Source organism: Peromyscus leucopus, chromosome 19 (assembly GCF_004664715.2).
Source record: "Peromyscus leucopus breed LL Stock chromosome 19, UCI_PerLeu_2.1, whole genome shotgun sequence".
Classification (NCBI taxonomy): domain Eukaryota; kingdom Metazoa; phylum Chordata; class Mammalia; order Rodentia; family Cricetidae; genus Peromyscus; species Peromyscus leucopus.
The window spans coordinates 5,425,899-5,453,001 of NC_051079.1; the positions used below are offsets into that span (position 1 = coordinate 5,425,899).

At 42.5% G+C, this 27,103-nt stretch overlaps 1 protein-coding gene across 1 annotated transcript in view; it reads right to left on the reverse strand.

Annotated features, from left to right (window-relative positions):
* Positions 1–1,531: 1,531 nt before the first annotated feature.
* Ss18 (SS18 subunit of BAF chromatin remodeling complex) overlaps positions 1,532–27,103 on the reverse strand; it is a 74,509-nt gene continuing 48,937 nt past the window's right edge. The window contains 7 exon segments of the mRNA XM_028861277.2: positions 1,532–3,197; positions 6,614–6,747; positions 8,799–8,918; positions 9,606–9,698; positions 12,545–12,649; positions 13,322–13,489; positions 23,184–23,405. Coding sequence (XP_028717110.1) covers positions 3,171–3,197; positions 6,614–6,747; positions 8,799–8,918; positions 9,606–9,698; positions 12,545–12,649; positions 13,322–13,489; positions 23,184–23,405 — 869 coding nt within the window. The 3' untranslated portion in view covers positions 1,532–3,170.

The following is a 27,103-nucleotide window of genomic DNA, read 5'->3' on the forward strand; positions in this document are numbered from 1 at the left end:
AGACATCATAATCCAAAGTTTTAAAAGCGACAGATAAAAAGATCTGTAAGACACCAAAGAGACAAAGACCAACATATACATAAAGCTAACACACAAGACATGAAGTGTACATAAACAGCCCCAAAGCACATATAAAGAACTCTGCTGGGTATTTTATGAAAATTGCTTCTATAATATTAAAAAAAAAAAAAAGGAAAGTAACTCAGAAAGGAGCATCCTAAATTTAAAAAAAAAAGAGAGAGAAAGACATTACAAAACAGCAAAGCACAATTCTTCTCTTGTTGAAAAGAAAATGAGAATATGTATTATGTATATTTGACATATATGCTGACTATATGTCAAAACTCAAGCAGGGAAAACCTACCAGATCCTTAAAAATTATTTTTTACGGGATAAAGTTATATAAAACGTCCACTGTTGGTAATTTGCTTGTTAATTTTTTATTTAATGTGGAAGGAAAGGCAGGTTTTGAGATGGTGTCTAACTGAACATTGCTCTTGAAAATAAAGAATTTCAGGAACAGAAGATTCCTCCAAGTCCAAGGCATCTTGTGAAATTGAGAAGTCACTCAGGTCCTTACTGAACTATTTATGAGCTACACAAGAGTGTCTGCCTCTGCCTGAGAGATGGGGTACAGACAACAGAAGACCAGCACTGACTGCGAGGTGGGCAAACTGGGCTCCTGCAGGAGGGCCCAGGACCCCACTCTGCACTCTGACTTGAAAATCCATTAAAGCTCCAACAGTGTGCCAGCAGAAGAAGCTGCGCAACAACACGAACAGTTGCACGCAACAGAACTGGCACACTTATTATTCTGAAAAGCCTTATCAATAACCACACTACTCCTGTTAGGATTTTATGGGATGCTATAATATTTATTCATTAGAATTCATTTGCTAACATGAAAATTTTACTTTTTTTCTGTATGAAAATGTCAACTTTCGTAGAAAAGCTACCGGTGAAGTTATTGTTCTTACTAGGTACCAAAGGAGTAAGGTAATCTTTGTCACCACCAATTAAAAACTTTTACGAAATAGGACTGTTATAAAACAATTAAACCTTGCAAATGCACCAGTCTCCAGGAGGAAAGTCCTGGAGGAAATTCTGCTTATTAAAATTGCAATTTTAGTTTCCATTAAAGGAGAATAAGACAACAGAAGATGGGCTGGCAAGACAAATTATTTCTTAATGTCAGCTGAGCTCATTTCAAATGAGATAACGTATCTCCACCAGGTTGGGATCAGCACAATTTTGTCTCCTCAACTCATTTATCTAATTCAGTCATCTTGATTATAGCCTCATGGACTTCATTTTCAGCGAAAGAATTCTGCAACAAACAGCCTACACAACACGCTGATTACTGAACAGTTAATTCTAATTAACTTGGGCATGGCAAGAGAATTTTGATCAAGTCCTAGAATACAAATATAGTCTATTCGTACTGGACGAACTTACATAAAAACCCAGAGTATGGTCTCCAGACAAAACAGTAGAGTCAAAGAGATCTAATTTAAAGAAACAAATGAGAAAATTAAAATCACAAATAATTTATTCTTTCGTTACAGTTGATACAGTTTTAAATAGCAACAAAGTACACAGTGGTAGGGAGAACCTGGCACAGAACCTATAAGCATTTCAATCACAGTAAGGCTTCCCATGCCTCATCTGTTCAGACTTGATGCCTATTTTCTGTGGACCAAGTTATTCTGACCTTAAAACACACACTCTCGCTTACACAGACACACGAACCCCTCCTTTGATTACAGTATGCTGAGAACAGTGTGCTTTGCTTCTTGAATTTACAGCACCTTTCTGTTCTGTTTCCAGCTAGAAGTGACAAAAACTAAGTCAATTACAAAGAGTATGTCATATTCCCTGGACACAGACAACTGTGAGGACACAGCAACTTACCTTTGGGCTAGATGTTTTCAAAGTATGCTTAAATAGATGTGTTTAGAAATCTCTCAGTGCGTGCTTTCCTGACCAGTGCAATATCTCAAATTCAGCTAAAATAACCAATCTCAAATAATGATTATGTATGTCATGCTTAAAAACAAGGAACCATAAAATACAGCCTCAAGGCTTTCCATTCAGATGAGAAACGCCCATCAAAAGCATTTTCCTGTTATAGTAACTAAGATGAAGAGAGGAACATGAAGGAGCCCCTTTACTTATATCCAATTACGAAAGTTAAAATACAAGTGTGTAAAGTCTCCTGGACTTCTCTTACTCTGTTCCATGAACCAATTATACTAACGTTAAAAAAAAATCCGATCCAATCACCACTGAGTCCTCTTTGGTGTGGTTAGAATGTGTGGACGGTGCTCACTAAGCTCCCTGATTGCTCAAACAAGGTAAAAACAGTGCCTTTTCCTCTGCAGTTATTGCTGTTTTGAGAGGCTTCACACTTCATTTGCACGAACCTGCACATTCACAGATGCAACATAATTATTGCCTGCATTTGAAAACAGTATTAGAAATCATCTTTACAAAAAGGCTTTAATGCACAAAACTGGAAGGCTTTTAAAAAAATGTCTTTGTACTCAGAAACTGTATCACAGTGCCCTGGCTGAACTGGTAGATAAGAGAGACGTGACTTTCCTCTAAGAACTAACAGTACATGCGGTGTGCTTCTGTCCTCGCTCACCTGTGTCTTCACCAAGCATCTACCACACTCCACACTGACAGGGTTTTGATTCTGCCCGGTGCGTAGTGTGCCGCCTTGCATATTCATCACATGAAATAAACATAATATACAAAATATTGCTGCTGTAAAAAGTGTACATTTCCCCCTTCCCCTTACAAAATAATCTGTGGAAAAGTATGAAACCCCCTCAACCTTCGTAAACATACAAAGCTGTTGACACCTCTCAGTCTGTGACAGTCCATTTGGAACACAGTTCCGAAATCGCTGCAAATTACTTCCTGTCAATGCATTTTCTGTCCAATGTTGCCATCTAGAGTAGAACTGTGAAATCAGGTATATTTGGTAGCTACTGAGCCTTTAGAAACTAACCCACAAAGTCTGCTGATAAAGCAGCCACTTATCCAAACATTTTCCCCAAAACCAGGCGGAATGGAAGGAGTCTTCACAGGGAGGTGTCCACAGTGCAGAAGTTGTGACAATATGGCTGCTAATAGATACTGGCTATTGGAATGTAAGGACATTTTCACTGCTGGTAATTTCCATATTGTCCCTAAAAGATAAATTTAAAAACAGAATTAGTTAAGAGCTTGACCTAAGTTAGTTTAAGACAGAAAATTACAAATGTAATTTGTAATGTCATCATATCAGGAAAGCAACTATACATCCAATAAGTTCAAACGTTTATGTATTAGGTATTATCACTCTAATTTTCCTGGTATTATATTCAATTGCAAATACACCTTACTGCCTAAATTACAGAAAGGATTAGTACTTCAAAGCTGGATGTGGTAGCACACGCCTGTAACCCTAGGATTTGGGGGAGGAGTGGGGAGCAGAGTGAGCAGGTAGATCTAATGCCAGTGTAGTCAAAATCAAGAGTTCTAGGTTCTATGGGAAACACATGCACAAACCCCCACAGACTTGCATGCATATATATATTTAAGTTTAGTTTTAACTAAAACTTAAACATTTTTAAAAGGGTAACTGTTGGTCTCCTGTAGTTAACTGTCCCACATTACAGAACCTAAGCCCAACAGTGAACTCAAGTTCTAACTCTGCTGCTACCTTTATCCTTGCCTAAAAATACTGAGACTTAGTTTCCTTCACCAAGACAGGACACGAGAAGGTTTTCATAAAGAGCAGGTGCCATGGTTTATGTCTGCTGTCCAAGCCACTATGGAGGCCAAAGAGGGCTGCTTCAGCCTAGAAGTCTGAGATCAAGACTATGGTGAAACCTTGTCTCAAAATCAGTGAGTTGATTTACTGATTAACTGTAACGCACCTAGTCTCAACAGTGATGGGAAACATCCCCTGTGCAGGTGTGATGTGGGATGCTAATGAGCAGAGTATATTGCACACAGTTGCTGGAAAGGAGCCTGGTGAGAAGGCTCAGCTGACTTGCCATGAGGCCTTAAGACTGAGGAGTTCAGGATCTAGAGTTGGGAAAAGAAAATAACTCCCGCAATGGTCTGATTGCTACAGGTATGCCATGGTGCCGGCGTGCACATGTGAGCGCGTACACACCAGCAAACGTATAACAAGGTTTTTGTTCACACTTATCTTTAGGGAGTTTCTTTTCTCTCTAGGAAAAGACCTTATTCATTTGTTTCTGCTACATTCACTAACAGTTTCCAAAGGGCTCACCTAATTTGTTGTTCATATCTGAGACCGCTGTCCTGTGCTGGCTGCCTGTGCAGTGGTCCTGAATACAACTACTTCTTGTGTTTTGTGTGACTCGTGTGTACAGGCCTGGTGTGTACAGGCCTGGTGTGAACAGGCCAGGAGGCAAACCTATCTCCAATTCAAGGTTGTCAACTCAAGGAACAGGTTAGAGATGGAGACCACGAACGCACCACCAAGAAGTGTTGGTCCTCAATTCACTGTAAATTTATCTGTCCGAACTACATAAACTGCCACGACAATTCTGTCACTACTGGGCTGAGGAATATGCTTTGGTTCTCCTTCCTGCTTCCACCCTCAAAAATAAAGAGATCAGAGGCTGGATAGGCACAGCAGCCTGCCTGGAACCCCAGAGCCAGAGGAACAGACATGGGATCCTACAGCGAGCTGGCTAGCTAGATCAGAGAAACTGCTGTGTGCTGGGTTCAAGCGAAAGACCTTGCCTCAGTATAAGAACACACATGAATACACACCACACCAATTTAAAAATCCCAACAGACAGCAGGTATAACGCTGCTCAGTAACTTCCTCAAACTCCTACGCTCTCTGATCTGCAGTTCAGATGGACTAAGGAAGAAGTGTAAAGGTAAGAGAAGTAGGAGAGTGATGTAGACGCACGCTAACGACCTCTGGCCTCTAAGTGTGAGACAGGAGCATGGGCCAACGTTAAAAGAAGGAAGATGGAGACAGCCGCTCTACACCCCTCAGCATCCGTTTCACCTGCCCAGCACGTGTAGAAGAACAACAGCCATGTGACTATGAGTCTCCCCTTTTAAAATGTTCATCTAGAGTTTAGAATCAATCAAGTTATATAACCAGATCTTTAGTTTTTAAAAAAACGATCTGAAATAATGCATGTGCATCTGTGTGTGGGTCTAGGCACAGGAATGCAGGGCCCGCGTGGCAGTCGGGAGGACCGCGCTGGAGCTGGACCACAGCTGGCTGTGAGCCACGGACTGGGTCCTCTGCCACTGCAGCCAGTGCTTTCACGGCCGAGCCGCCTCCTTCCCTCGGCAGACCTTAAATGGTCGAGAGGAACTCCACTTTCCATACTCTGGCTCAGCAGTTAAGAGCACTGGCTGCTCTTCCAGAGGACCTGGGTTCAATCCCCAGCACTAACATGGCAGTTCCCAGCTGTCTTTAACTCAAGTTCCAGGGAACCTAGTGCATTCTTCTGACCTTCACAGGCACTGCACACACACGGTGCAGACATACACGTGGGCATAACACTCATATACCCAATATAAGCCAAATAAACAAAATAAAACTTAATTTCTGTCCTCTCCTCCGACTCTGCTCTTCTGAAAAGCAGGCAGGGCTTCTATCCGCTTCCCCGTTCTGTTAGTCTCTGTCCTTGTCTTCACTAAAGAGCAAGTGTAGGCACAAGGGGCTGGGGCGTGACGGAGGGCAGGAAGAGCTGCTGGTGGCTCTACCGCCAGCCAATGCAGCACCTGGGCTGTCCCTCAAATGGGAACATCCTCTCCAGCGGCCTCAGATCCCACATTTAAAACTATACACGATCCCATGTTCAAAACTCCCCATTTTAGTACGTTACAAGTTGTGAAAATATCAAAATGTCCTCACCGCACAAAACTGAAACATTCTGTGGCCAATAAATTATTCCTGTAATGAGTGAGTGAGAACAGGGGCAACCTAAGTGCCTAAGGCACACGTTACAAGTCTGAGAAGTTTGGTTAAAAAGATCAAAACTTAGATGACTACTACTAGATCCCAGGGACTCTTATCTCAGGATAAGACACATCTCAACATTTGAAATCTAAGGGTAGAGAGAAACACTTGGCGACAGATACGTGAGGAAGGACTAAGCAGGGCAGTTCCAATGCAAAGAGCTCTGACAGCAAAGGCAGCATGTGCCAGGTGAGCTGCACCGGGAGCTGAGACAAGCCCGGGCCAGATGCACTCTCAACAAACGTAAGGGGCAGCAGAGAAACACAGGTGGACGGTGTGCCCGCGGACAATACACTGCTGTCTCAGTTCAAGTTGTTTCACAAGGAGAAGGAACCGTGACTGAACTGTACTGACATTCTAAAATATTTTAAAGTACCTGTACTGTTTGGAGTGGAACGCCAGCTAGCAAACAAGAGAAGGGGCATGTGTGATGGCCCATGCCTGAAATTCCAGTTCCTGGAGGCTGGGACTGGTGGATCAGGAGTTCAAAACCAGTTTGGGCAACATGGCAAAATCTTGACTGGAAAATCAGTGAAACAACTAGAGTCCATGCAGATGACTAACAGTGTGGTGATGCCACGGTGGCACCCAACTCACCTGGTCGTACCCATAAGGCCTCTGCTGGGGTGGCTGGGGTGGTCCCGGCTGTGCCGCTCTGTAGCCCCCATACTGCTGACCTTGACCCTGAGGATAATTAGGATACTGAGGACCTGGACCGCCCTGGGAAGGACCTGCAAGATAGTTAATACCAACAAACGCTCAGGTAAAGCTGTACTGAGTCTTCACAATTTCAGGATTTCAAATGAGATGTTACATCTTGTGTCTAACTGAAAAGGATAGTTTAGCATCTTGACTTTCTCAGGATGTGTTGTGAAATAAATGTTCATGGTTGTAGTAGAAGGGAAAACATTGGAATGCTGCTTCAGTGAAATAAGTGTGCTAAATGCACACACTGGGGGCTGGTAAGACAGACTCAAGAAGCAATAAATCAGGGCAACTCCATGATAACAACAAAGTTAATCTCTGCATCTATCTGTGTACAACCAGTATAACTAAGAAGCCGGTCCAAATAATGACATAATTTCTGAATAAAGTTGGGGAATTAATGACATTTCTAACTGTGTGACTAAATTCACATTTGAAATCATCAAAATGGTAAGATTACACCATCACCAATAAACTTACCTCCACAGTATTTTAAAACAAAAACAAAGACTCAAAAACTCACAAGCTATATGTGAAAAAAGTTGACTAACTCCAGTTCTGAGGGATCCCATGCCCTCTTCAAACTTCCTGAAACACCAGACATACATAGTGCACACCCATACATGCAGGTGAAACACTCCTCCCCACGTAAACAGACACACACATAGTGCACACCCATACATGCAGGTGAAACACTCTTCCCCACGTAAACAGACACACACAGTGCACACTCATACATGCAGGTGAAACACTCCCCACGTAAACAGACACACACAGTGCACACTCATACATGCAGGTGAAACACTCCTCCCACGTAAACAGACACACACACAGTGCACACTCATACATGCAGGTGAAACACTCCTCCCCACGTAAACAGACACACACAGTGCACACTCATACATGCAGGTGAAACACTCCTCCCCACGTAAACAGACACACACAGTGCACACTCATACATGCAGGTGAAACACTCCTCCCCACATAAACAGACACACACAGTGCACACCATACATGCAGGTGAAACACTCCTCCCCACATAAACAGACACACACAGTGCACACCCATACATGCAGGTGAAACACTCCTCCTCATGTAAACAGACACACACAGTGCACACCCATACATGCAGGTGAAACACTCCTCCTCATGTAAACAGACACACACAGTGCACACTCATACATGAAACACTCCTCCTCATGTAAACAGACACACACAGTGCACACTCATACATGCAGGTGAAACACTCCTCCCCACATAAACAGACACACACATAGTGCACACTCATACATGCAGGTGAAACACTCCTCCCCATGTAAACAGACACACACACACAGTGCACACTCATACATGCAGGTGAAACACTCCTCCCCACGTAAACAGACACACACACAGTGCACACTCATACATGCAGGTGAAACACTCCTCCCCACGTAAACAGACACACACAGTGCACACTCATACATGCAGGTGAAACACTCCTCCCCACGTAATACAACTAAGTAAATCTTAGAAGAAAATCACACTCTGAGAATCAATCACTGTTAACACCTTAACTTTACCTATAAACCAATGATTAGACCCAGGAACGGCAAGGGACTGATTCCACCTGCTGAGCAAGCGCTCTACTTTGGAAACTCAACTAGTGACTCCAGGGAAGGTTTTCTCAATCGGAAGCTGACAGTTTGGACACTTCAATGTCATTTCCCACAGCCACTTAAAACCTACCATAGAAACAGTTATTTCCCCATGCCTTTAAATGGAACAATCTAAACAAACACGTAATAGTAGACGGGCTAAAAGAATGCTTATAAAAATGTAAGGACTAGAGAGACAGATGACGAAGTGGGCAAGGGCACTTTGCCACACCAGACCTGACCACCTGAGTTCAATTCCCAGGCCACACATGGTGGAAAGGAGTGATTCCTATAGGTTATCCTCTGACTTAGACACATGCACTGTGTTCCATGTGTACACATATACACAATAAATGCTCAGAAACTGAAATACCACTGTGTACTTTAGAACCACCCCCATGACATCCTTTTGGAGGGAGGCGGGATAGAGGAGCTCTCACCGTAGCCCTGCTGCTGCCCTGGGTACTGCTGCCCCGGGTACTGCTGCTGCTGGGGTGGGTAGCCTTGCTGAGGTGGCGGTCCTTGGTAAGCGTCCTGCTGCTGGCCATACTGTGAGTTTCCTACAGGAGAATGGAGAGAGGCGGGCAAAGCACTGAGAAGTCGGCCCAAGGACGCGGGTTTCCCTCTCAGATGCACAGCCAACAATACAACAACAGAATGAAATGCCATACTGATTTTTAAAGTTAACAAAACAAAGGAAAACTCAAACCAAACAGAAGGATTTCGGCCAAACAAACTGCAGTTAAAGCCAAGTGTGCAAGGTTGAACTGCAGCTGTCAGCGTCTCTGCCACACGAGCATTACAGTTACTGGAGCATCAGTCCTAAGATCATGACTACGCTAAATAAAATAAAAAAGACAAAATTAAAGACAGCTACAAGAGCACACACTAGCTACACAACACCAGCAAGCTGTTCCCTAGAGGCACTATGCTGAGATGTAGTAATACACAGGTACAAACACACACGGGGTAGGGGGTGGGGACCGATGGGTTTATGTTCAAAGAGGAAATTTCCACGGAGCAAAAAAGCATTTTTAAATGTTTTAGTCTTTTTACTGCTGTTAGAAATGACACATCGTGGTTACATTCTAAATATTTGTAAGGTTGTTTGGGGCCCTGTAATTTTCCAGAAAGCCAGCAACTAGTACTCTACAAGAGCTTTGCATGGGAAGACACTGTCCTATGCAAGAACTGCCATTCCTGTAGAAGGGGTCTGCATGTGTATGTGTGTGAAGGTATATAGATACCTCCTTCGTAGTAATGTTGTGAGGAATCCTCATAAGGCCTATCGTAGCCTTGTTCAGGATACGACGGTTGCTGATAACCGTAATCATTATGACCTACATCAATTCGACAAGAGACAGGAAGAAACGTTAATGGCCACTGAGTGAAAACCCTACAATTAAACTTTAAGATAAAACTGAAGAAAAGAAAGAAAAAGAAATGGAAATACATAAGAAATAATTTTAATTGCATTAGCAAGTATTTACCAACGTGAATGCTTTCACAGTGCGATAACATGCACACTTTTTCAAAGCAAAGAGCAATAGTTTTAGAAATGTTACACTCGTTCTCTTAATTTTGATAACCCTCACTGAGGGCAAAAAAACAAAAACAAAAACCTTATATTCTATTTTTAAAGAGAAAATAAGAACATTTAGGCCTCTCGCATGTGAGTAAATCAAGCTGAATCAGAATGAACAGTATGCAATTACAGTACTTTATCAAACCCCTGTTCTGTTGGCCACCATTTCCACAGCATATACGAAAAACAACACAAATTATACAAGAGGTCCTTAAGTTTTTCCCCTGAAAGAAGCTGAAGTGAGTTTTTAACACTCTCAAAATTTTATTGCATCAAGTACAAGTGTTTTGCACAGTATTTTCAGATGCAAGAAAAAAAATTTAAGACAGGGTCTCTCACCCCGGCTTCTTTGAACTCTATATAAATCAGGCTGGCCTTAAACTCACAGGGACCCACCTGCCTGTGAAGCACAAGTAGAAAATATATTTCTCAATGCTGTCATTTTAGGCATCTCTAGAAATACTTCTAGAGTATCCTGAATATAAAAATTCATAAAATTTATAATTTCTAAGTTAGAAAACACCTCAAGTTTTATGACACAGTAACTTTCACTGATAGACTAATTATTTTCTCATTCTTTGAAGTTTCACTTTTCAGTTGCTAAAACATGGCACTAATGTTCTGAGAATGCCTAGTTAGGAGGAAGGACTACAGTTACACTCATTGTGTTAGGATTTAAAGCCCCCAAGCCATTTTAATGGTTGGCAAGATGACCAAACAGCTTACTAGGCCAGCGGCCTGTTAGATCTGCGTTTCGCTGAGATCCGATCATGCCCATCCCCTGAGCACTGTCTACAGCTGCTCTCGTGATTTTGGTGAGGATGGTTTGCATTTGCAATCTGAGAGCAAACCATTTGCAATCCGAGAGCAAGACCATAGGGCTTAAAGACCAAAGCATTCACTGCCTGGCCCTGTGCAGAAAACCTCAGCCAGGTACTCATCCAGGTCTTTATGGACATGATTACATCTGGACATAAAAAGAGATGCTGCTCAAATTTGCCTAGGAAAATATAATTGTTGATATAAATGGAATACTCTGTATATGTCAAGACTTATACACACCTGTGAAAACATGATACCATTTAAATTGAAAACATACTAGCACAAGTAATTATAATAACTTTAAGTTTTAATATTTATAAAAGTAGTGGGTCTACTTTGAATAGAAAGGTTTAAGATAAGACAAATTTCACATCTAAGGAAATACCCAGGACCAAAAAACACCAAGTTCAACATAATTGCTTAAGATGTACTTTAAAGTTGATTAAAAACTCATTTATTCTCAGATTACTTATATTTAGCAGGTAGATGTCAATCTTTTCAATTTTTCTGTAAACATATAATTATCTTATTAAAGTTTCTAAATTAAAAAAATTGAATATATCTACATAGAAATAAGGAAAGAAAAAAGAACATTCTGAATATTTCATGGCAAGAATATCTGGCATTAAAAAATACACTGTTCTAACCAGAATTACATAGATACACCATCATTATTAATAAACGTTATTGTGTGGAAAGTTCAACAAGAGCCTGCCTCTTCTCTCTGCTTCATCAGGACCTCTGTGGTGACAGTTGGTGTCTAATGCAGATACACCTTCATCCTTCATACACTCATGAAAGCAGCAGGTGAAATGCCTTTACAACAGACCAAACTCCATCTTCTTGTTGGCGTGCATTAGGTTCTAGCCAAGGGGTCCTAACACTTTATCCTGAAGTTTCTTTGCTATATAATTTACATTAAAAATAACAACAGAATTTACTATATAGACCAATATTTTGGCAAACCATTTCATTATAAGACAAATCACTATGTAATATAGCCACCTATCACTTCACCAGTTCTATATATTTAGATAATTTTAACATTAAAATACAAAATTTTCAAACAAAAAGATTTTAAAATGCACAGTAAAAAATCTACTTGTGCGCCTGGATTATCATTGTATGTACTTTCTTAGCCCTTCCTCGGTAAAGTCAACTTCTCCCGATTCACCTTCCCTTCTAGAGGGGGCTGGGGAGAAGGCAAACTGAAAAGCCAAAAGCATTGTTCATTCAGTATGAGTCAGTGCACCTGTCTACTGCTGTGCTGTGGACACATCTTTTCTCAAAGGCAAGCAAGAACATAAGCTACAGTTCCTTCACAAGAATGTAACATTAGATAAAGTGAAAATACTCAGGAACTATATTCTCTATGGTTCTACAGAGCCATATTCTTTAAACCAATGGGTGATACTTTACAGCAGGTGAATTAAATCTCTATAAAAATATTACAAAAAAAAAAAAAAGACGAAAGAAATCAGTAACATTTGTTTGAGATTCAAATGAACAATCCTAAATATAAAAGGAGCCTCTTTATGTGAGACAAGATTCTAGTGACGGAATGCAACTCCTGACGGCACTAACAGTAACTATACAAATATACCGTGAATTAATTACAAACAAATGTGCTTACTGCTGCTACTGTAGAATACCCAAATGTCTCTAAAGGAAGAAACAAGAGGTAGTTTCTTCACCCTTCATTAAAAAGCTATGAAATGCTGTCTACATCAATACTGGGCAGGGATAGAAAACGGGAAGGTTAGCATTAGGAGAGATTACCATCAGGGTAATACTGCTGGTTCATGCCTTCTGGAGGACCTTGTCCACCATGACTGTATTGGTCCCCATAATAGTCTTCCTGGCCTGAGAACTGCTGTGGTGGGCCTGAAAAACCACAACCAGTCAAGATGTAAATCATTTGTCCTCGAGGTCATCACAGGCGTTCTTCCTAACCTCATACTAAGAGAGGCTACTCCTCAGCTGCAGACTCCCCTCCAACGCTCTGCCCTTCTGACGTTTTCACTATTTCCACACACACACAGATACACACAGCAGGTCCACAAGTCACATTTATAAAGTTAATATAAGACCATATAAATAAATAATATCCAACAAACCAACTCAAACAACCTCTTCAGAAGGGGCTGAAGCTGGTAGGAAACTCATTTCTTTTTACTTTAGTATTAGTGCATTTTGAAGTAAAATCGACTTTGTCCTTGGTCATATATTTAGTAGTTTCTTTTTCTTTCTTTTCTTTTCTTTCTTTCTTTTTTTTTTTTTTAGGTATTTTCTGTTGTAAATGAGTAAATTGTGATAGAAAACTTCATGATGTAGTATTTTCCTAGAAAATAACAGACAAAAGGAAGCTGTGTGCTGGGAAGCTCCTATATACCTCATGACCTTCTGTGCCCTAAACCCTGCTACCTTAGGGAGGGGATGTGAGGGGAATCCAAAAAAAAAGCCCTGGGTTTACCTAGATAAAAAGTTCATTAAAATTTAAAGCCTTCCAATCACTGTTATTTACATTGAGCAAGGCATGTTCCAAATGGCTCTCACCCTGCTGTGGTGGTCTATATGGAGGCATCTGTCTCTGGCCCATCATGTGGCTGCCTTGGTTAACTTGACCCATCATGCCCATGGGCGGCTGCTGTCCTTGGTAGTGCTGCCCACCTCCAGGTGGCATGTTGTACTGCTGGGAAGGAGGTTGCTGATGCATCATGGGACCTGAGGACACATAAAACATTAATACACAGTATTCTGGTAACACTTCAATATCCTAAGATAGATGCAAGAATTTTTTAAAATATAATATACAAAATGTGCAATCAAACAGGGAAAATTGACTTCAAGTATAAATGAGTTTTTGCATAAAGCTCACATGCCCAAGTTCATGTGCAAGTAAGAAAAAACAACCAAATCTCAGGTCCACCTAAAGTCATTTTTTTAAAAGTCAAAATGGAGACAGTAACCTCTTCCTGAACATGGGCATTTTCTACACCATATTTTCTATACCATCTTTCTAGACAAAATTATCTTACTGCAGTATTAGAAAAGCCATGATAAGTAAACTCCACAAATGTTCCCTATCAAATCAGTAGTCAAACCAACACAAAAAACCAAACTTCTGGATTTCCATTTCATTCTTTTCTGAGGAGGGGAGGGTAAAGATTTATCTATTTGTATGTAAGTACGTGAGCTTCACAATTTATACACATCACATGCATGCAGGCGCCCAATGAGGCTGGAAGAGGGCATCAGAGCCCCTAGAGCAGGAGTTACCGGTGCTTCTGAGCTGCCCAGTATGAATGCTCTTACCCACTGAGCCGTGCCTCTGACCCTACCTTTCATTCTTTTTAATAGACATTTATTCAATAGTGGTAGGTAGAAACCTATAAAAGCACTTCACAAACAGATCGGTTGAATTTTATAAACTTCAATTTGAGGACAAAATTTCAAAAAAAAACAAAACAAAACCCTTTTCCTTCCCCATTTTTTTTACAAGCTTTATAAACTTGAAAACAAAGGACCACAATGCTTCTTTTATAAAGAAAAAATTATTTTGTGTGCTTGGTGTGCCTCGCTGTGTGCCTCGCTGTGCTGCAGCTTTGCTGTGCGCTGCAGGGGTGTGCTGCAGCTTTGCTGTGCGCTGCAGTGGTGTGCCTTTGCTTCTGGGTTCTCACTGGAGATGGTGCAGGTCTGTTTTCTGAGTCCATGCTTTATTACAGTCCTTCTCCTGGGAGCTTTTAGTGTGGGGAGACAAAAGGTGGGATGAGAAGGTTTAGTTGTTGATTAAGAAGCACTGCAGTCCTGCAGACTGGAGAGATGGTTCAGCTGTTCGTGGAAAGGACTCTGCTTCAATTCCCAGCGCCCACATTGCAGCCAGCAACTGTCTGCAGCTCCAGTTCTGTGGGCATACATGTACATGCATACATGAACATGCAGCGACAATCTGCCCATACAGCAGCGGCCAGCCCACCCCATGCTGCCACCTAGCAGGGTAAGCTGCTCCCTCAGAGGCTTCAGAGCTCCTCACTCCACTACTCTCGATGCCCTCTCAGGAGTGAGGGAGCGCCCCACTAACATACATACCACCCCTCACTCGCCTGGGGGGGTCACTTAAGAAAGTGTACAACACGAAGACCAGAGAACTCGGCAAAGTTCTGCAGGCAGAAGTGACACAGCTGGACCAGAGGCACAATACTAACGTGAACAAACATCTAAACACCAGCAAGCCACTCAGTTTACAGGGATAACCGGAGCCTGGCACTCTACCTCCTTGACAATGGGGCCAACTGTTTCATCTCAAGAAATGCTTTTTCAGAGCTATTTTCTTCCTACCCACCTTTGCCTGCTCAGCTTTGTTTCAAATTCTTTTCTTTTGTTTCAAATTCTTTTCTCTCCAATCTTTACTATCATAAATATAAGCTTCCCAAAGCTTACTCTGGGGCCGTCAATGTGGAAATGAAGTCTTCACAGCAGGGAGAAGAGCTCAGTAAGAGCAGTGAGGAAGCGAACCCTGGGCACCACAGGAGCCAGTCGGCCTTCACATGCATTTCCCGTGAGCCTCTGGCAACCAAGGAATCCCAAGACCCAGACCAGACCAACCTCAAGTCTGCGTTCCACGTGCACGCCTCTTCTACCCTTTTTTTTTTTTCACTTGCATTTCTCAAAAGTAAGGTTTAACAAAGTTCACAGACGCACAGCAAACTCTGCCATAGGAAAGCTGCAGAACAGTCATGAATTTCACAGAATTCACCACAAAAAGATTATTTTTAAAAATTTGTGTGTTTGAATGTTGTGCCTGCATGTATGTATGTGTACCATGTACATGCCTAGAGTCCAAGAAGAGCACTGGATAGCCTGGAACCGGAGTTATAAACAGTTGTGAGCTGCTCTGTGGGTGCTGGGAACCGAACCTGGGTCTTCTGGAACAGCAGCCAGTGTTCTTGAGCATTCATTAGTATAGTATTGTCCCTCTATACTCATGAACTTAAACTTTTAACTCTATTTCCTATACGATAAGGTATTCATAATGCTATTTTATTGTCAACCTAACTGGGCCTTTGTATAACTTCATTTTCAAGAAATGGAAACATGAAAGCTTTCTCGCCTTAGATCTTACAAAATCACCACAGAACTCTTCACTTAGCAGTAATAGTTATAGTTAAACTGTATTTGTATACTGGAGCCAAACTAAAACGGTAAATATAAGGGGGGGGGGGAGGTGGAATCCACAACCATCTAGCACAACAGAATTCTCAGCCACACTTGAAAGCTCTTCCAGGAGAACAGTAATGCATCAGGAGCCACGGCCAGGCAGACCGTGCCATCTGAGTATGCTGGGACCACCTTCCTTTAGTCTGTCACTTCCCTCTTGGGACCTTGGCTTGATCCAAGATCAATTTAAAACCAGAAAGAATGAGACAGGATGGTGCTGCTCAGACCAGGCACTCTGCACCACCTCCATGAAGAGTTGAGAACTTCAGTTCTGTTTACAATGTATGCTGTTCTTCCTGACACAGTAATGGAAAGAAGGCTACCAACTCGAAGAATGTACACTGCAGAGTAGGGTAGGCTTGCAAATCAACCTAGTACAGATCATCGTTTCCTGCAAATACAGCAGCATACGTTATTCTTCACTTCAGATAGTCCTTGTTTTTATATAAATTATTTCATGTAATGAAAATATATTAGATATGTTACAAAGCATGATAACACATAAAGATGTAGAATACCTTACTAACCTAAAATATATTTTTAATTTATTTTGCAGAGTACATAAAACAAATATTCACCATTTCCATACTATTCCATTTTGAATTTTACAACTTACTGCACCATCGACAATAGCAATTCTACATTAAACACAGAAAAAATAGCCAGATGTTAAAGTTAAAACCTTCCTTTTTGATTAGACAGAAAAGAGGAAGTGCTGTGGGATGTCTTCCTGTATGCTGTGAATATATGTTGCTCTGATTGGTTGATAAATAAAGCTGTTTGGCCAATGGTGAGGTAGAATGAGGTTAGGTGGTACATTCCAACTGGAGAGACGGGAGAAAACAGGAGGGTGGGGCAGATACCACCCTCTGCCAAAGGAAGAACAAGATGCCATCAGCCTGGTAACGCCATGCCCACGTGGCAACATATAGATTACTAGGAATGAATTAATTTAAGATTAAAGAGCTAGCTAGCAAGAAGCCTGCCATAAGCCATACTGTTGGTAATTAATACAAGCCTCTGAGTAATTATTTTATAAGTGGCTGCGGGACCACAGGACCACGCAGGACCGCGAGGCTGGGCAGGACCAGAGAAACTTACAGCTACAGTGACTCGTAAATAAAGGCAGTCACTGGTACACATCTGTTGGTGACCAAACTGAATTCCAAAACTCTCGCGATGCGTGTGGCACACTGACAGATCTGTTGCGAAAGAACCCTATCTACCTAAGTAGACAGCCATGGGGAGGGGTTACATCAGAATACCTTGTGATCAGAAATGCGGCTCCGTTGGTACACTGCTTGCTTAGCACACACAATCCCAGATTGGATCCCCAGCGTGAGATAAACCAGGCACCATGACGTATGCCTGCGGCCCAGCACTTAGGCAGTGTGGGCAGAAGGACCAAGAATCAAAGGTCATCTCCAGACATCTGACAAGCTGGAGCTGCAGCCTGGGCTACAATGCCAGGATACGGGAGGGCTGGGAGGGAGCAGAGGTAAGGGGAAAACGGTGCCATAATTTTACAATTTCAAAAAATAACAGCCGGTGGATGACAGTGTGTTAGTTTTCTAATTTGTTACAGCAGAAGGACATCGAGCTAAGTACCCAGTCAATCAACACACATTATACAGTGTGACCACAGCATCTGATGTCCTCAACAAAGAGTATAGAGGAAAAAAATAAACAATCACGTAATAAAAACTGCTAAGATCTCCATGAACAGCCTAAGTATGCTACTGTACCTATAGGTGTGCGTACAGAATAATTTAAAATGTGTCAAGTCTGGAGGTGATTCCTAGCTTGCATTCTATGCTTCATATATCTTCCAGAGTCTTCATATTAAACAGAGGTTAACTTTTGTAACTGAAAAATGATATATTATAACACAATATCTGGTCTGAACTACAACTGAAAGACTGCAATACCCCTCAAACTCTTTACCTCAGCAACCATGGTATCAGCAATATTTTTAAGACTTACCAGTCTCAATAGTGAGGAAGAACAAAGATAACTGCGATTCCGTCACTAAAAACACGTTACCAAACAGTCACTCCCATGGAATACTTCAAGTAGCTCTTTCATTTGCTAATTTTCTATTCTCAAAATTTAGTAAGTGACTTGAGATCTACCCTCAAAGCAGCGAGGCCAGTACTGACTGGAACAGTCCTCTATAATCCCATATACTACAATCATTTTAATTTCTATACTAGAGTCCTACAGTTCCTAAACTTGGTTTGAGTTCGGAGTCGTGGAGCAGGAGTCATGACTAAAGATGTAAATTAACCACGTGGGCCAATCTATTAATCAACTCTACCTTACGAGGCCCATGGCACAGGTAACTATGTATGCATGTTCTCATATCCACGCCAGTGAGCGACGCTTCGAGAAGAGAACAGAGCATCGCCCAGTGCCCCTTCTGGGTACTGCTGCAGCCTGTGCACCCTCCTCCCCGGCCCGGGGTCAATCTGTAGACCGCAGAAGGGCATGCAGTTGAGTTCCACAAGTTCTTCCAAAGAGTCATGACACCTAAAGGGGTTGACACCCCTCCGATTTGCTCTCCGCTCAGAGGGGAGGAGTCAGACTAGAACTCAGCTAAGGGAATGTGGCTGCATAGACTAAGAGAGCAATGTCGGGTTTTTACGTTCGTCTATCATCTAAAAAGAAAAAGCTTGAAAAACTCTGACCAAATGGTTTCATATAAAGTATGCAAACGCTTACTGAATCAGAACTTTTACAGTACTTAATTTTTTATCACCATCATTAGTAATGGCAGAAATGAGTTGGTGGGGGGTGGGAAGGGGAGCAGGCCAGAAACAATTTTTTTATTTTTTTTTTAATTAAGAAAGTTTCTATTCATTTTACATACCAACCACAGATCCCCCTCTTCCCTCCTCCACCCATCCCCTCCTCCGAAAAGGTAAGGCCTCCCATGGGAAGTCAGCAGAGCCTGGTACATGAAGACAATTTTTTTAAAGGTTCATTTGATTTGATTTTGCCTGCATATATGTGTGTGTGTGTGTGTGTGTGTGTGTGTGTGTGTGTGTGTGTGTGTATCAATCAGACTCCTTGGAACTGGAGTTGTGGATGGCTGTGAACTATCATTTGAGTGCTGATAACTGGACCCGGGTCTTCGAGAGTGACCCAGTAACCACTGGGCCACCTCTATAGCCCTCCAGATGACAATTTTGGAAGTCAGTTCTGCCCTTCCACCACGAGCAGAGGAATCAACTCAGGTTCTCAGGTGTGTGCAGCCAACATTCCTACCCACCAAACCATCCCACTGCTCCACTTCACTTCATCTTCAAGAATTTTAGTCGCTTTATCAAAGCAAGCCCTGGTATCAAGACTTCAATCTAAGTCCAAAGAATTATGTACAGGGAGCTTGTGAAGCACATTCTTAACACAAAATAACAATTTGTGAAACTCTTATACCTGACACTTAATTAATAAAATTCTATTAAGGAAAGCTACAATTAATGTTTGTGAATAAAAAATACACTGCTTCTAGCAAATGTAACCGTGGGTCATCTCCAGAGGCTTTTCTCTTCTAATTTGGCTTATTTGCTGTTTCATTAGCCATCTTTCCAGAGTATGCCATGACGTTTGGTTCCAATTCCTAGTCATCAAAGAAACAGACCGCATGACCTCAAGCACTGTGAAGCAGGCCGGGAACAGAGCAGCCACGGTCCCTGCCTCTTGGCTTTTCAGTGTTCCTGCCCCTCTCCATGCAGGTCTGTGTGTGTGCACGGCTCCCGCAGCACACGCCGCTCCCGCAGCACACGCCGCTCCCGCAGCACACGCCGCTCCCGCAGCACACGCCGCTCCCGCAGCACACGCCGCTCCCGCAGCACACGCCGCTCCCGCAGCACACGCCGCTCCCGCAGCACACGCCGCTCCCGCAGCACACGCCGCTCCCGCAGCACACGCCGCTCCCGCAGCACACGCCGCTCCCGCAGCACACGCCGCTCCCGCAGCACACTGTTGGTTTTTGTTACTTTAACTTTTGTGTCAATTTAAACTTTTTCACAAACTATTAAATGGTAAAAACAGTTTTTACTCACAAGGTCCAACTAGAAAGGAGACCATGACAGGGAGCTAGAGACCCTACAGGGAAAGAGAGTACACGTGACAGGAAAGAAGGGGACCAGCCGGAGCGGCCAGGCCCAGGGAGGGCAGTCGGGCAAGTGGACAAGTTAAAACAAAGTGTAATGAAACGCATATGACAATATCATAATGGAGCCCAGTACTTTATATGCTCATGTATAAAACTAATTTCAATATTTTTCAGAGACTTAAAAATCCAAAGGAATTCCAAATTCTACTGCTCTTTCAATCCTACAAGGCCTAAGTACATCAGCACCAGTGGTATTTCTCTACTTCTCAAGCAATCTAAAAGCTAAAGATGAATACAGTAGACATTAGATTACTTCATATGGACTATTAAAAATACAATGTAAAAAATTTGGGAGTTTATTTTTTCCCCATTAATTTCACATTCAAAGTAGAGGTGTGGGAAGGGGGCAACAGAATTCTTATAGCAGCTACTAGAATGAGTGCATTAGACTCTGTCCTGCAGAGTCCTCATTAGAAAACTTCATTAGAAAACCACTGCTACTGGAGTGGAAGGGGGCAAGGTGAGATGTAGCTTGGTGTAGAATACCTGTGCTGTGTGGATGCACCTAAGGGTACAACCCCAGCAAGAAAATCTAAAGAGAAACTACAACATGATCAGTCAATTCATAAAAATAGCACTAAGCATTAATTACAAGTATATTAGTAAATGATACAATGCACTAGTTAACTGCCATTCAATTGTACCTCTTTTTTTCCCTTGCAACACAACTCAAGCTGTTATTTTTTTCTATTGTGTTCAGTCACTTTACAAAACCTTTATTCCTTTCCTCTTCTCAAACCCAGGGTGTTGCACGTACAAAGCACTCATTCTACCAATGAGCTACATTCCTGATCCCTAACATAAGCCGAATCCTAGAACTTCACCAATATTTAGTTTCCATGACTCAAAAACCCCATTTAAAAAATGGTAGCACATGGCTGTAAGCCCAGAACTGAGAAGGCTGAGGAAGGGGAGGTCTAAGCTTAAGGCCAGCCTGGAATGCACAGCGAAACCCCATCTCAAACAAACACACAGGGGCTGGAGACCTGCTCGGGGGTTATGAGCACTTGTTGTTGCCGAGGACCCGGGTTTGGTTCCCAGCATCCACATGGTGACTCACAGGCATCCACTGACTCCAGCTCCAGGGGCCCCTCTTCTGACCTCCAAAGGCAACAGCACACACATGGTGCACACGCATCCATACAGGCAAACACACACATAAAATAAATCTTAACAAACCACACCACCCTGCCACAGCCCCGTGGAAAACAAGAGCAAGTACTTTTAAACAGTTTTCTAGTTGTTTCTTGACACACAGATAAATGTAAAACAAAACATAAAAGCAACCCTTACTAAATCTGAGACCTGGGAGCGGAACAGTGCCTAGGACTGGACCCAGGACTTCGGGTCCTGGGAGAAATGTTTGAGAGGTAAAAAATGTAAACAAGTTCCTTTTCGCGTTTAGAGTTTTTCAAGCTTTCTAAAAGAGGACAATTTGCAAAGCAGTATGCTTTAACCTCTGCCGTGTTGTTAGGTCTAAACAAAAACATGTAAAATACGTGGCTTATTTTTATAAAAACTACCTAAAAAAAGAACTGTTTTATGATGAAACAACAACAACAAAAAACTTATTAATGAAACTTTCATTTGCCAGGTCAGCTTCCCATCCAATAGATCCCAGATAACTAACTTAGGCATATCTCATCAAAATCATAAAAAGCCCAGACTGTATGAGTATTTTGAAATTACAATATTTCATCATAAATAATGTGAACACAACCAATTCTTCCTTTATCTGAGAACCTTTGAGTGATCTGAGTTTTTTTCCTATAATAAAGATCAAGGCTCACTACATTTTGTATTTGAAATATCTTTAAGGAGGCAATGTGCCAAATTCTTTAACACAGCAATTAGCAGAACAGAGCTCCATTGACTGGTTTTTAGTTATTATTGACAGGCTACTTAAAAGAGGAACATGGTAACAACTTCACTGAGCCTGGCAATAAACTGTAACCAGTGCGCTAAAAGTAGCTATGGGCACAGAGGCACACCCCATCTTCAGAAGGACCGTCCCTGCCTCAAACACAGGAAAGTCATCACAAGTGCCCCCAGCAAGTGAAAAGGACCAGGCTGGTGATTTTCAGGATAGTGTGCTTGTGAAAGCAAACTGTGCGCCCCAGTGTTCCCACAGGAAACAAAATGCTGCCTTGCCCAGCATTCTGAAACAACTTAACAACAGACCTCCAAATAAAATGTGCAAAAGGCAAACAACTTTGAAAAGGCAAATTGGGCAAATTAATTTCTAAACACAAATAAAAAGACTGAAGGCAACTTCAACTCAATGTTGTTTTCTCATGAGCACAACTGTGACTCACTTCACACTTAAGACAGAGACTCTGCCTTCAATCACCAAAGCAAACCAACAAGTCTACAGCACAGTACTCAGGAAAATAAGTAAGTTCAAAGCTGGGGCTTATGCTTACACTCTCAGCAATGGAGAGGCTGTGGCAGGTCTTCCGAAGCCCAGGCCAGCCTCAATGAGAGAGTGGGAATCTGTCTTTAAAAGCATTCCCCTCTCAACAGAATGCCCCTACGAGCCAATCAGGGACCCAGGAGAGTTGGTGCTAGATAGTGTCCGTTAGACGTAACAAAAAAATGTACCCATGAAATCTCAATAACACAAGATGGCATGACACCACCAGCTGACATGACGACATGCACAGAGGAAATTCCACAAGATCCTACACCTAGATGAAGAACGTCAATGTCAACAGCTGCCCAGAAAGGGAGAACCAGGCTGCTCAGGAACAAGCTCCAAAATTGAGAACCAGGCTGCTCAGGAACAAGCTCCAAAACTGGTTATCCGATCACAAATGGTGAGCCATAAACACAGCAATGCTAAATGGACTCAAGTTATATATGTATGTGCACATATGTGTGAGCGCGCGCGCGCACACACACACACACACACACACACACACACACACACACACACACACCAATAACTAAGGAAGAGATCACAAATTGGGAGGAAGGGAGTGAGGGGCCAGAGCTGGGAAAGAGGAAGGAGTGATGAGCAGTTACCTTGATTTGGTTGCATATTCATGTTTGGTCTGGGGCCGTAGTTTCCCATCGGCTGCCCCTGACTCATTGTCATCTGGTTCTGCACAGGCATGCTCTGGGATGATGGCACGGAATGGTTGTAACCTCCCATGGAGCCATGGCTACTTGAAGGCATATTCATGGAACTGTTTGTCATGTTGAGCTGATTGGGTCCAGGTCCCTGCATTGGCATATGGTTAGGCCCTTCGAGGAGAAATGGTCAGAAGGGAAAATGAGTTCAAGAGATGCACGGCACAAGTCTTTTTCATTACTGTAGTAATGTAGTAATTTAGTCAGCAGGAAATAAGTAGACACTTCATAAACAGGTGACCCTGACCAGGTACTTGCTGCTATTTTCCCAGTTTAGAGATGAGGAAATTGATCTTGGAAAACCAGGAACTGTCCGAGAGGATAAAGGAGGAGCGCTAGCTTGCTGGGACAACTCGAGGAGTAACTAAGTGTGTGGTACCGAGCAGACACAAGCAACGACGACAGTGAGTGGAGCACAGGAGTGTGAAGACATTCCTAATGTAGCAAACGATAAACAACAAGGTAACGTTTGTATCTCCGCAACGCGACAGAGTTCAGCAGAGGGCTGGGACAACGAGAGAGCCATTCGGAAAAAACATCCAGCTGGATCAGTACCTCGCTCCTTCCACTAAAGTAATTTCACGTGTATTATAAAATTTACATATTAAAGGAAAACAAATCATTAAAGATGATTTCAAACACGAGAACTTTGAAAATAATCTTGGAAGGGGAAGGCCTTAAACATGCTTGAAAGCTCAGAGCCATAATAAATGGATCAATTTAGCTACATAAAAATCAATTTGAACCTAACAAAAACACTAAACTAGAAGCTGTGGGCACGGCTCAGTTGGTTAACTGCTTACCATGCAGGCATGAGGACCTGGGTTCGGATCCCCAGAACATGTGTACAACAGAGAAACGCACACCTGCAATCTGGGCCTGCTGGCCAGCTGGCCTAGCCCAGTTCGTGAGGTCCAGGTTCAGCGGGACCTTTCTTAAACACTGATCCAGCACATCATGAAGAAACACTTTCCTGCACTGCTGAAGGAATGTGAATCTAAGTACTGTTTTTATACAGAACAGCGTGCAATGATCAAAGTGCACTGGTTTTATAACACAGAATACTCTGCAGCACAGACTGGCCTCAAATTGACTATGCAGCAAGGGATGACCTAGAACTCCTTACCCTCCTGCCTCCACTTCTGAAGTGTTGGAATTACAGGCATTCACCACTACATCCAGGTTGAAATGTACTTTACACCCATCATAAAATGTACTTGTAATCCAATAATTTAAGTTCTAGGAATTCCACACATAGAAGAGTTTTGGGGTACACCTATGTATGGATGTAAAACTATATGCATATACATAGACATACCAAGACACTAGAAACTTCATTTCTGTCATCAGAAAATAGTGTACAGATTAGATACATCCATAAGGAAGGTATGAGGCTGGAGAGATGGCTCAGTGGCTGCTCTTCCAGAGGACCCGGGTTTGATTCTCAGCACCCACTACAGCCCACAACTGTCTACAAGTATAGTCCCAGAGGATCCTACGCCCTACTGGCTTCCTGGGGTGCCACGAATACTTTTGGTACGGACATACAATGCAGGCAAAACATGTATATACTTTTAAAAAAAATGTGACATGGGCACCGAAGAAAATGAGACAGCTGCTGTCAGTATTCTGAACTGCCCCTTGGGGACCCGCTCCTTGGGGACCCACCCAGTGTCTTAATGTCATCTTATATAAAGTCCCCTCCAAGGAAAAAACTCCTCCCCCTTTGCACTCGCCTGCTCGTTCTCTCTCTCTCCCTCCCTCTCTCCCTCTCTCTCTCCTCTCGCTCTCTCTCCTTCTCTCCCTCTCTCTCCCCCTTTAATAATAAAAACTTTCCACATGGACATGTGCCTGCATGGTGTGAGTAACTTCCCACCGCTCCATGCCCCAGCCCATGGTAGCCAGCTGGGTCTGCATGGCTGTCTGTACAATGAATGCAAAGTTTATGTCAAGGATGCTTTCTTAGAAAGGAAGAAAGGATGGAGGGGAGGGAGGGGAGGGGAGGGGAGGGGAGGGGAGGGGAGGGAGGGAGGGGAGGGGAGGGGAGGGGAGGAAAAAAAAGGAAACCAGAAATTACAGGAGCTCCTTTTCCTTTCTCCCCAGACCCAGAACTAAGTGTCTGAAAAAGCGAGGGAGAAGAAGAAACATCTGTGCCTTTTGATTCTGGTTCCATAGACTTACTTTTACTTTCTATGCTTACCAAAATCAAAACAAACAAAAGATTGTCACTAACAAATTGTTATAAATTTGGAAAAAAGCTATATATATATATATATATATACATATATATATATATATATATATATATATATATATATATATACACACACACATACACACAAATGAACTATTAAATAAAACTATTAAAACCATGCTAGGGGCTGGGCATGGTGGTACAGGCCTTTAATCCCAGCACTTGCGAGGGAGAGGCAGGTAGATTTCTTTGGGTGTGAGACCAGCCTGGTCTACAGAGCAAGTTCCAGGACATCCAGGACTACACAGAGAAACCCTGTCTTGAAACAAACAAACAACAACAAAAAACACTAGGAAATTTAAAACCGTTGAAAGAATATATAAGCTATTGGCCTTCCAATTTCTCTTACAACAAACAGTAAACTTTCTTTTAGGACAGTAATGGGTATTTAGAAATTACTGTTTTAGCAGCTCTGTAGTATTCTAGACAATTTCATCATTGGTTGATGATCTTTGCTCAGAAAATGTTATTTACGGGTGTGCCTTAGCAGGTAAAGTGTTTACTGCCATGCAAGCCCCTTGATCTGAGTTCCACACTTGGAATCTACATAAAGAAGTCAGACACCGTGGCCACACCTGAGATCCCAGCACTGCCAAGAGACATGAAGAGACAGAAGGGAGTCCACAGTGAGCTAGCCTGAGTCCACAGGGAGCTAGCCTGAGTCCACAGCGAGCTAGCCTGAGTCCACAGCGAGCTAGCCTGAGTCCACAGTGCATAGCACAAAGAAGACCCTTCCTCTGCAAGGCCGAGAGCCAATTCCTCAAAATTTTCCTCGGATTCCATATACATCCACATACACGATAAGCATTGAAATTTTTAATAAGAAAGAACGTATCTCTATTACATATAGCTTTATATATCAACCAAGACGTCAGGTTAGCAGTAAGTGTATGCTTCTCAGCCGTTTCCTTGGTCTTCGGCCCAGTGTAACCTGGAGACTGAGGTACGAGTTCTAATCAAAGGTTCTACCACTCAGACTCACAGAACTCCCAACTGGGTAACCCGGACCAGCACTGTGTCGCAGTTCTAAAACTGTGTCGTAGAGAGCCACACGGTGACCTGGCAAGCAGCTCTCTCTCAACTACAGCCTAACTGCAGACTAAACAGTATGCCTGCATTTCTACCTCCATGCTGGGCGAGAGCAGGCCATGCTGCGAGCCTTAGCAGGAAACCAACGCGAACCAGAGAAACACATTTACCGCCTGCATTACCAACGACACATCCATCTTCTAAACCAGACCACCTTGTCTCTCCTACTCAGTGTTCCCCTCTGTTTCTTTGACTAAATCCATCATCCTTGGGCGTCAACACAACCAACCACACGACCAGGCAAAGCAGAAACTGTGCTGTGCATGTCAATTATCCAGGTTAATAAGAAGAATGATTCTGTTACTGTAAATTACTCTACTGCTAACTGAATAGTGCTCTTTTCTTTTTGGCTAATGAAAATAACCTTAAGTCTTCGGAAAGTAAAAATTTTCTCAAATTAAAGGTACAGTATGCTTTGCCAAAACTGATGCTGTAGATACTGTTGTTATAAAGGACAGTTTAAGGACAC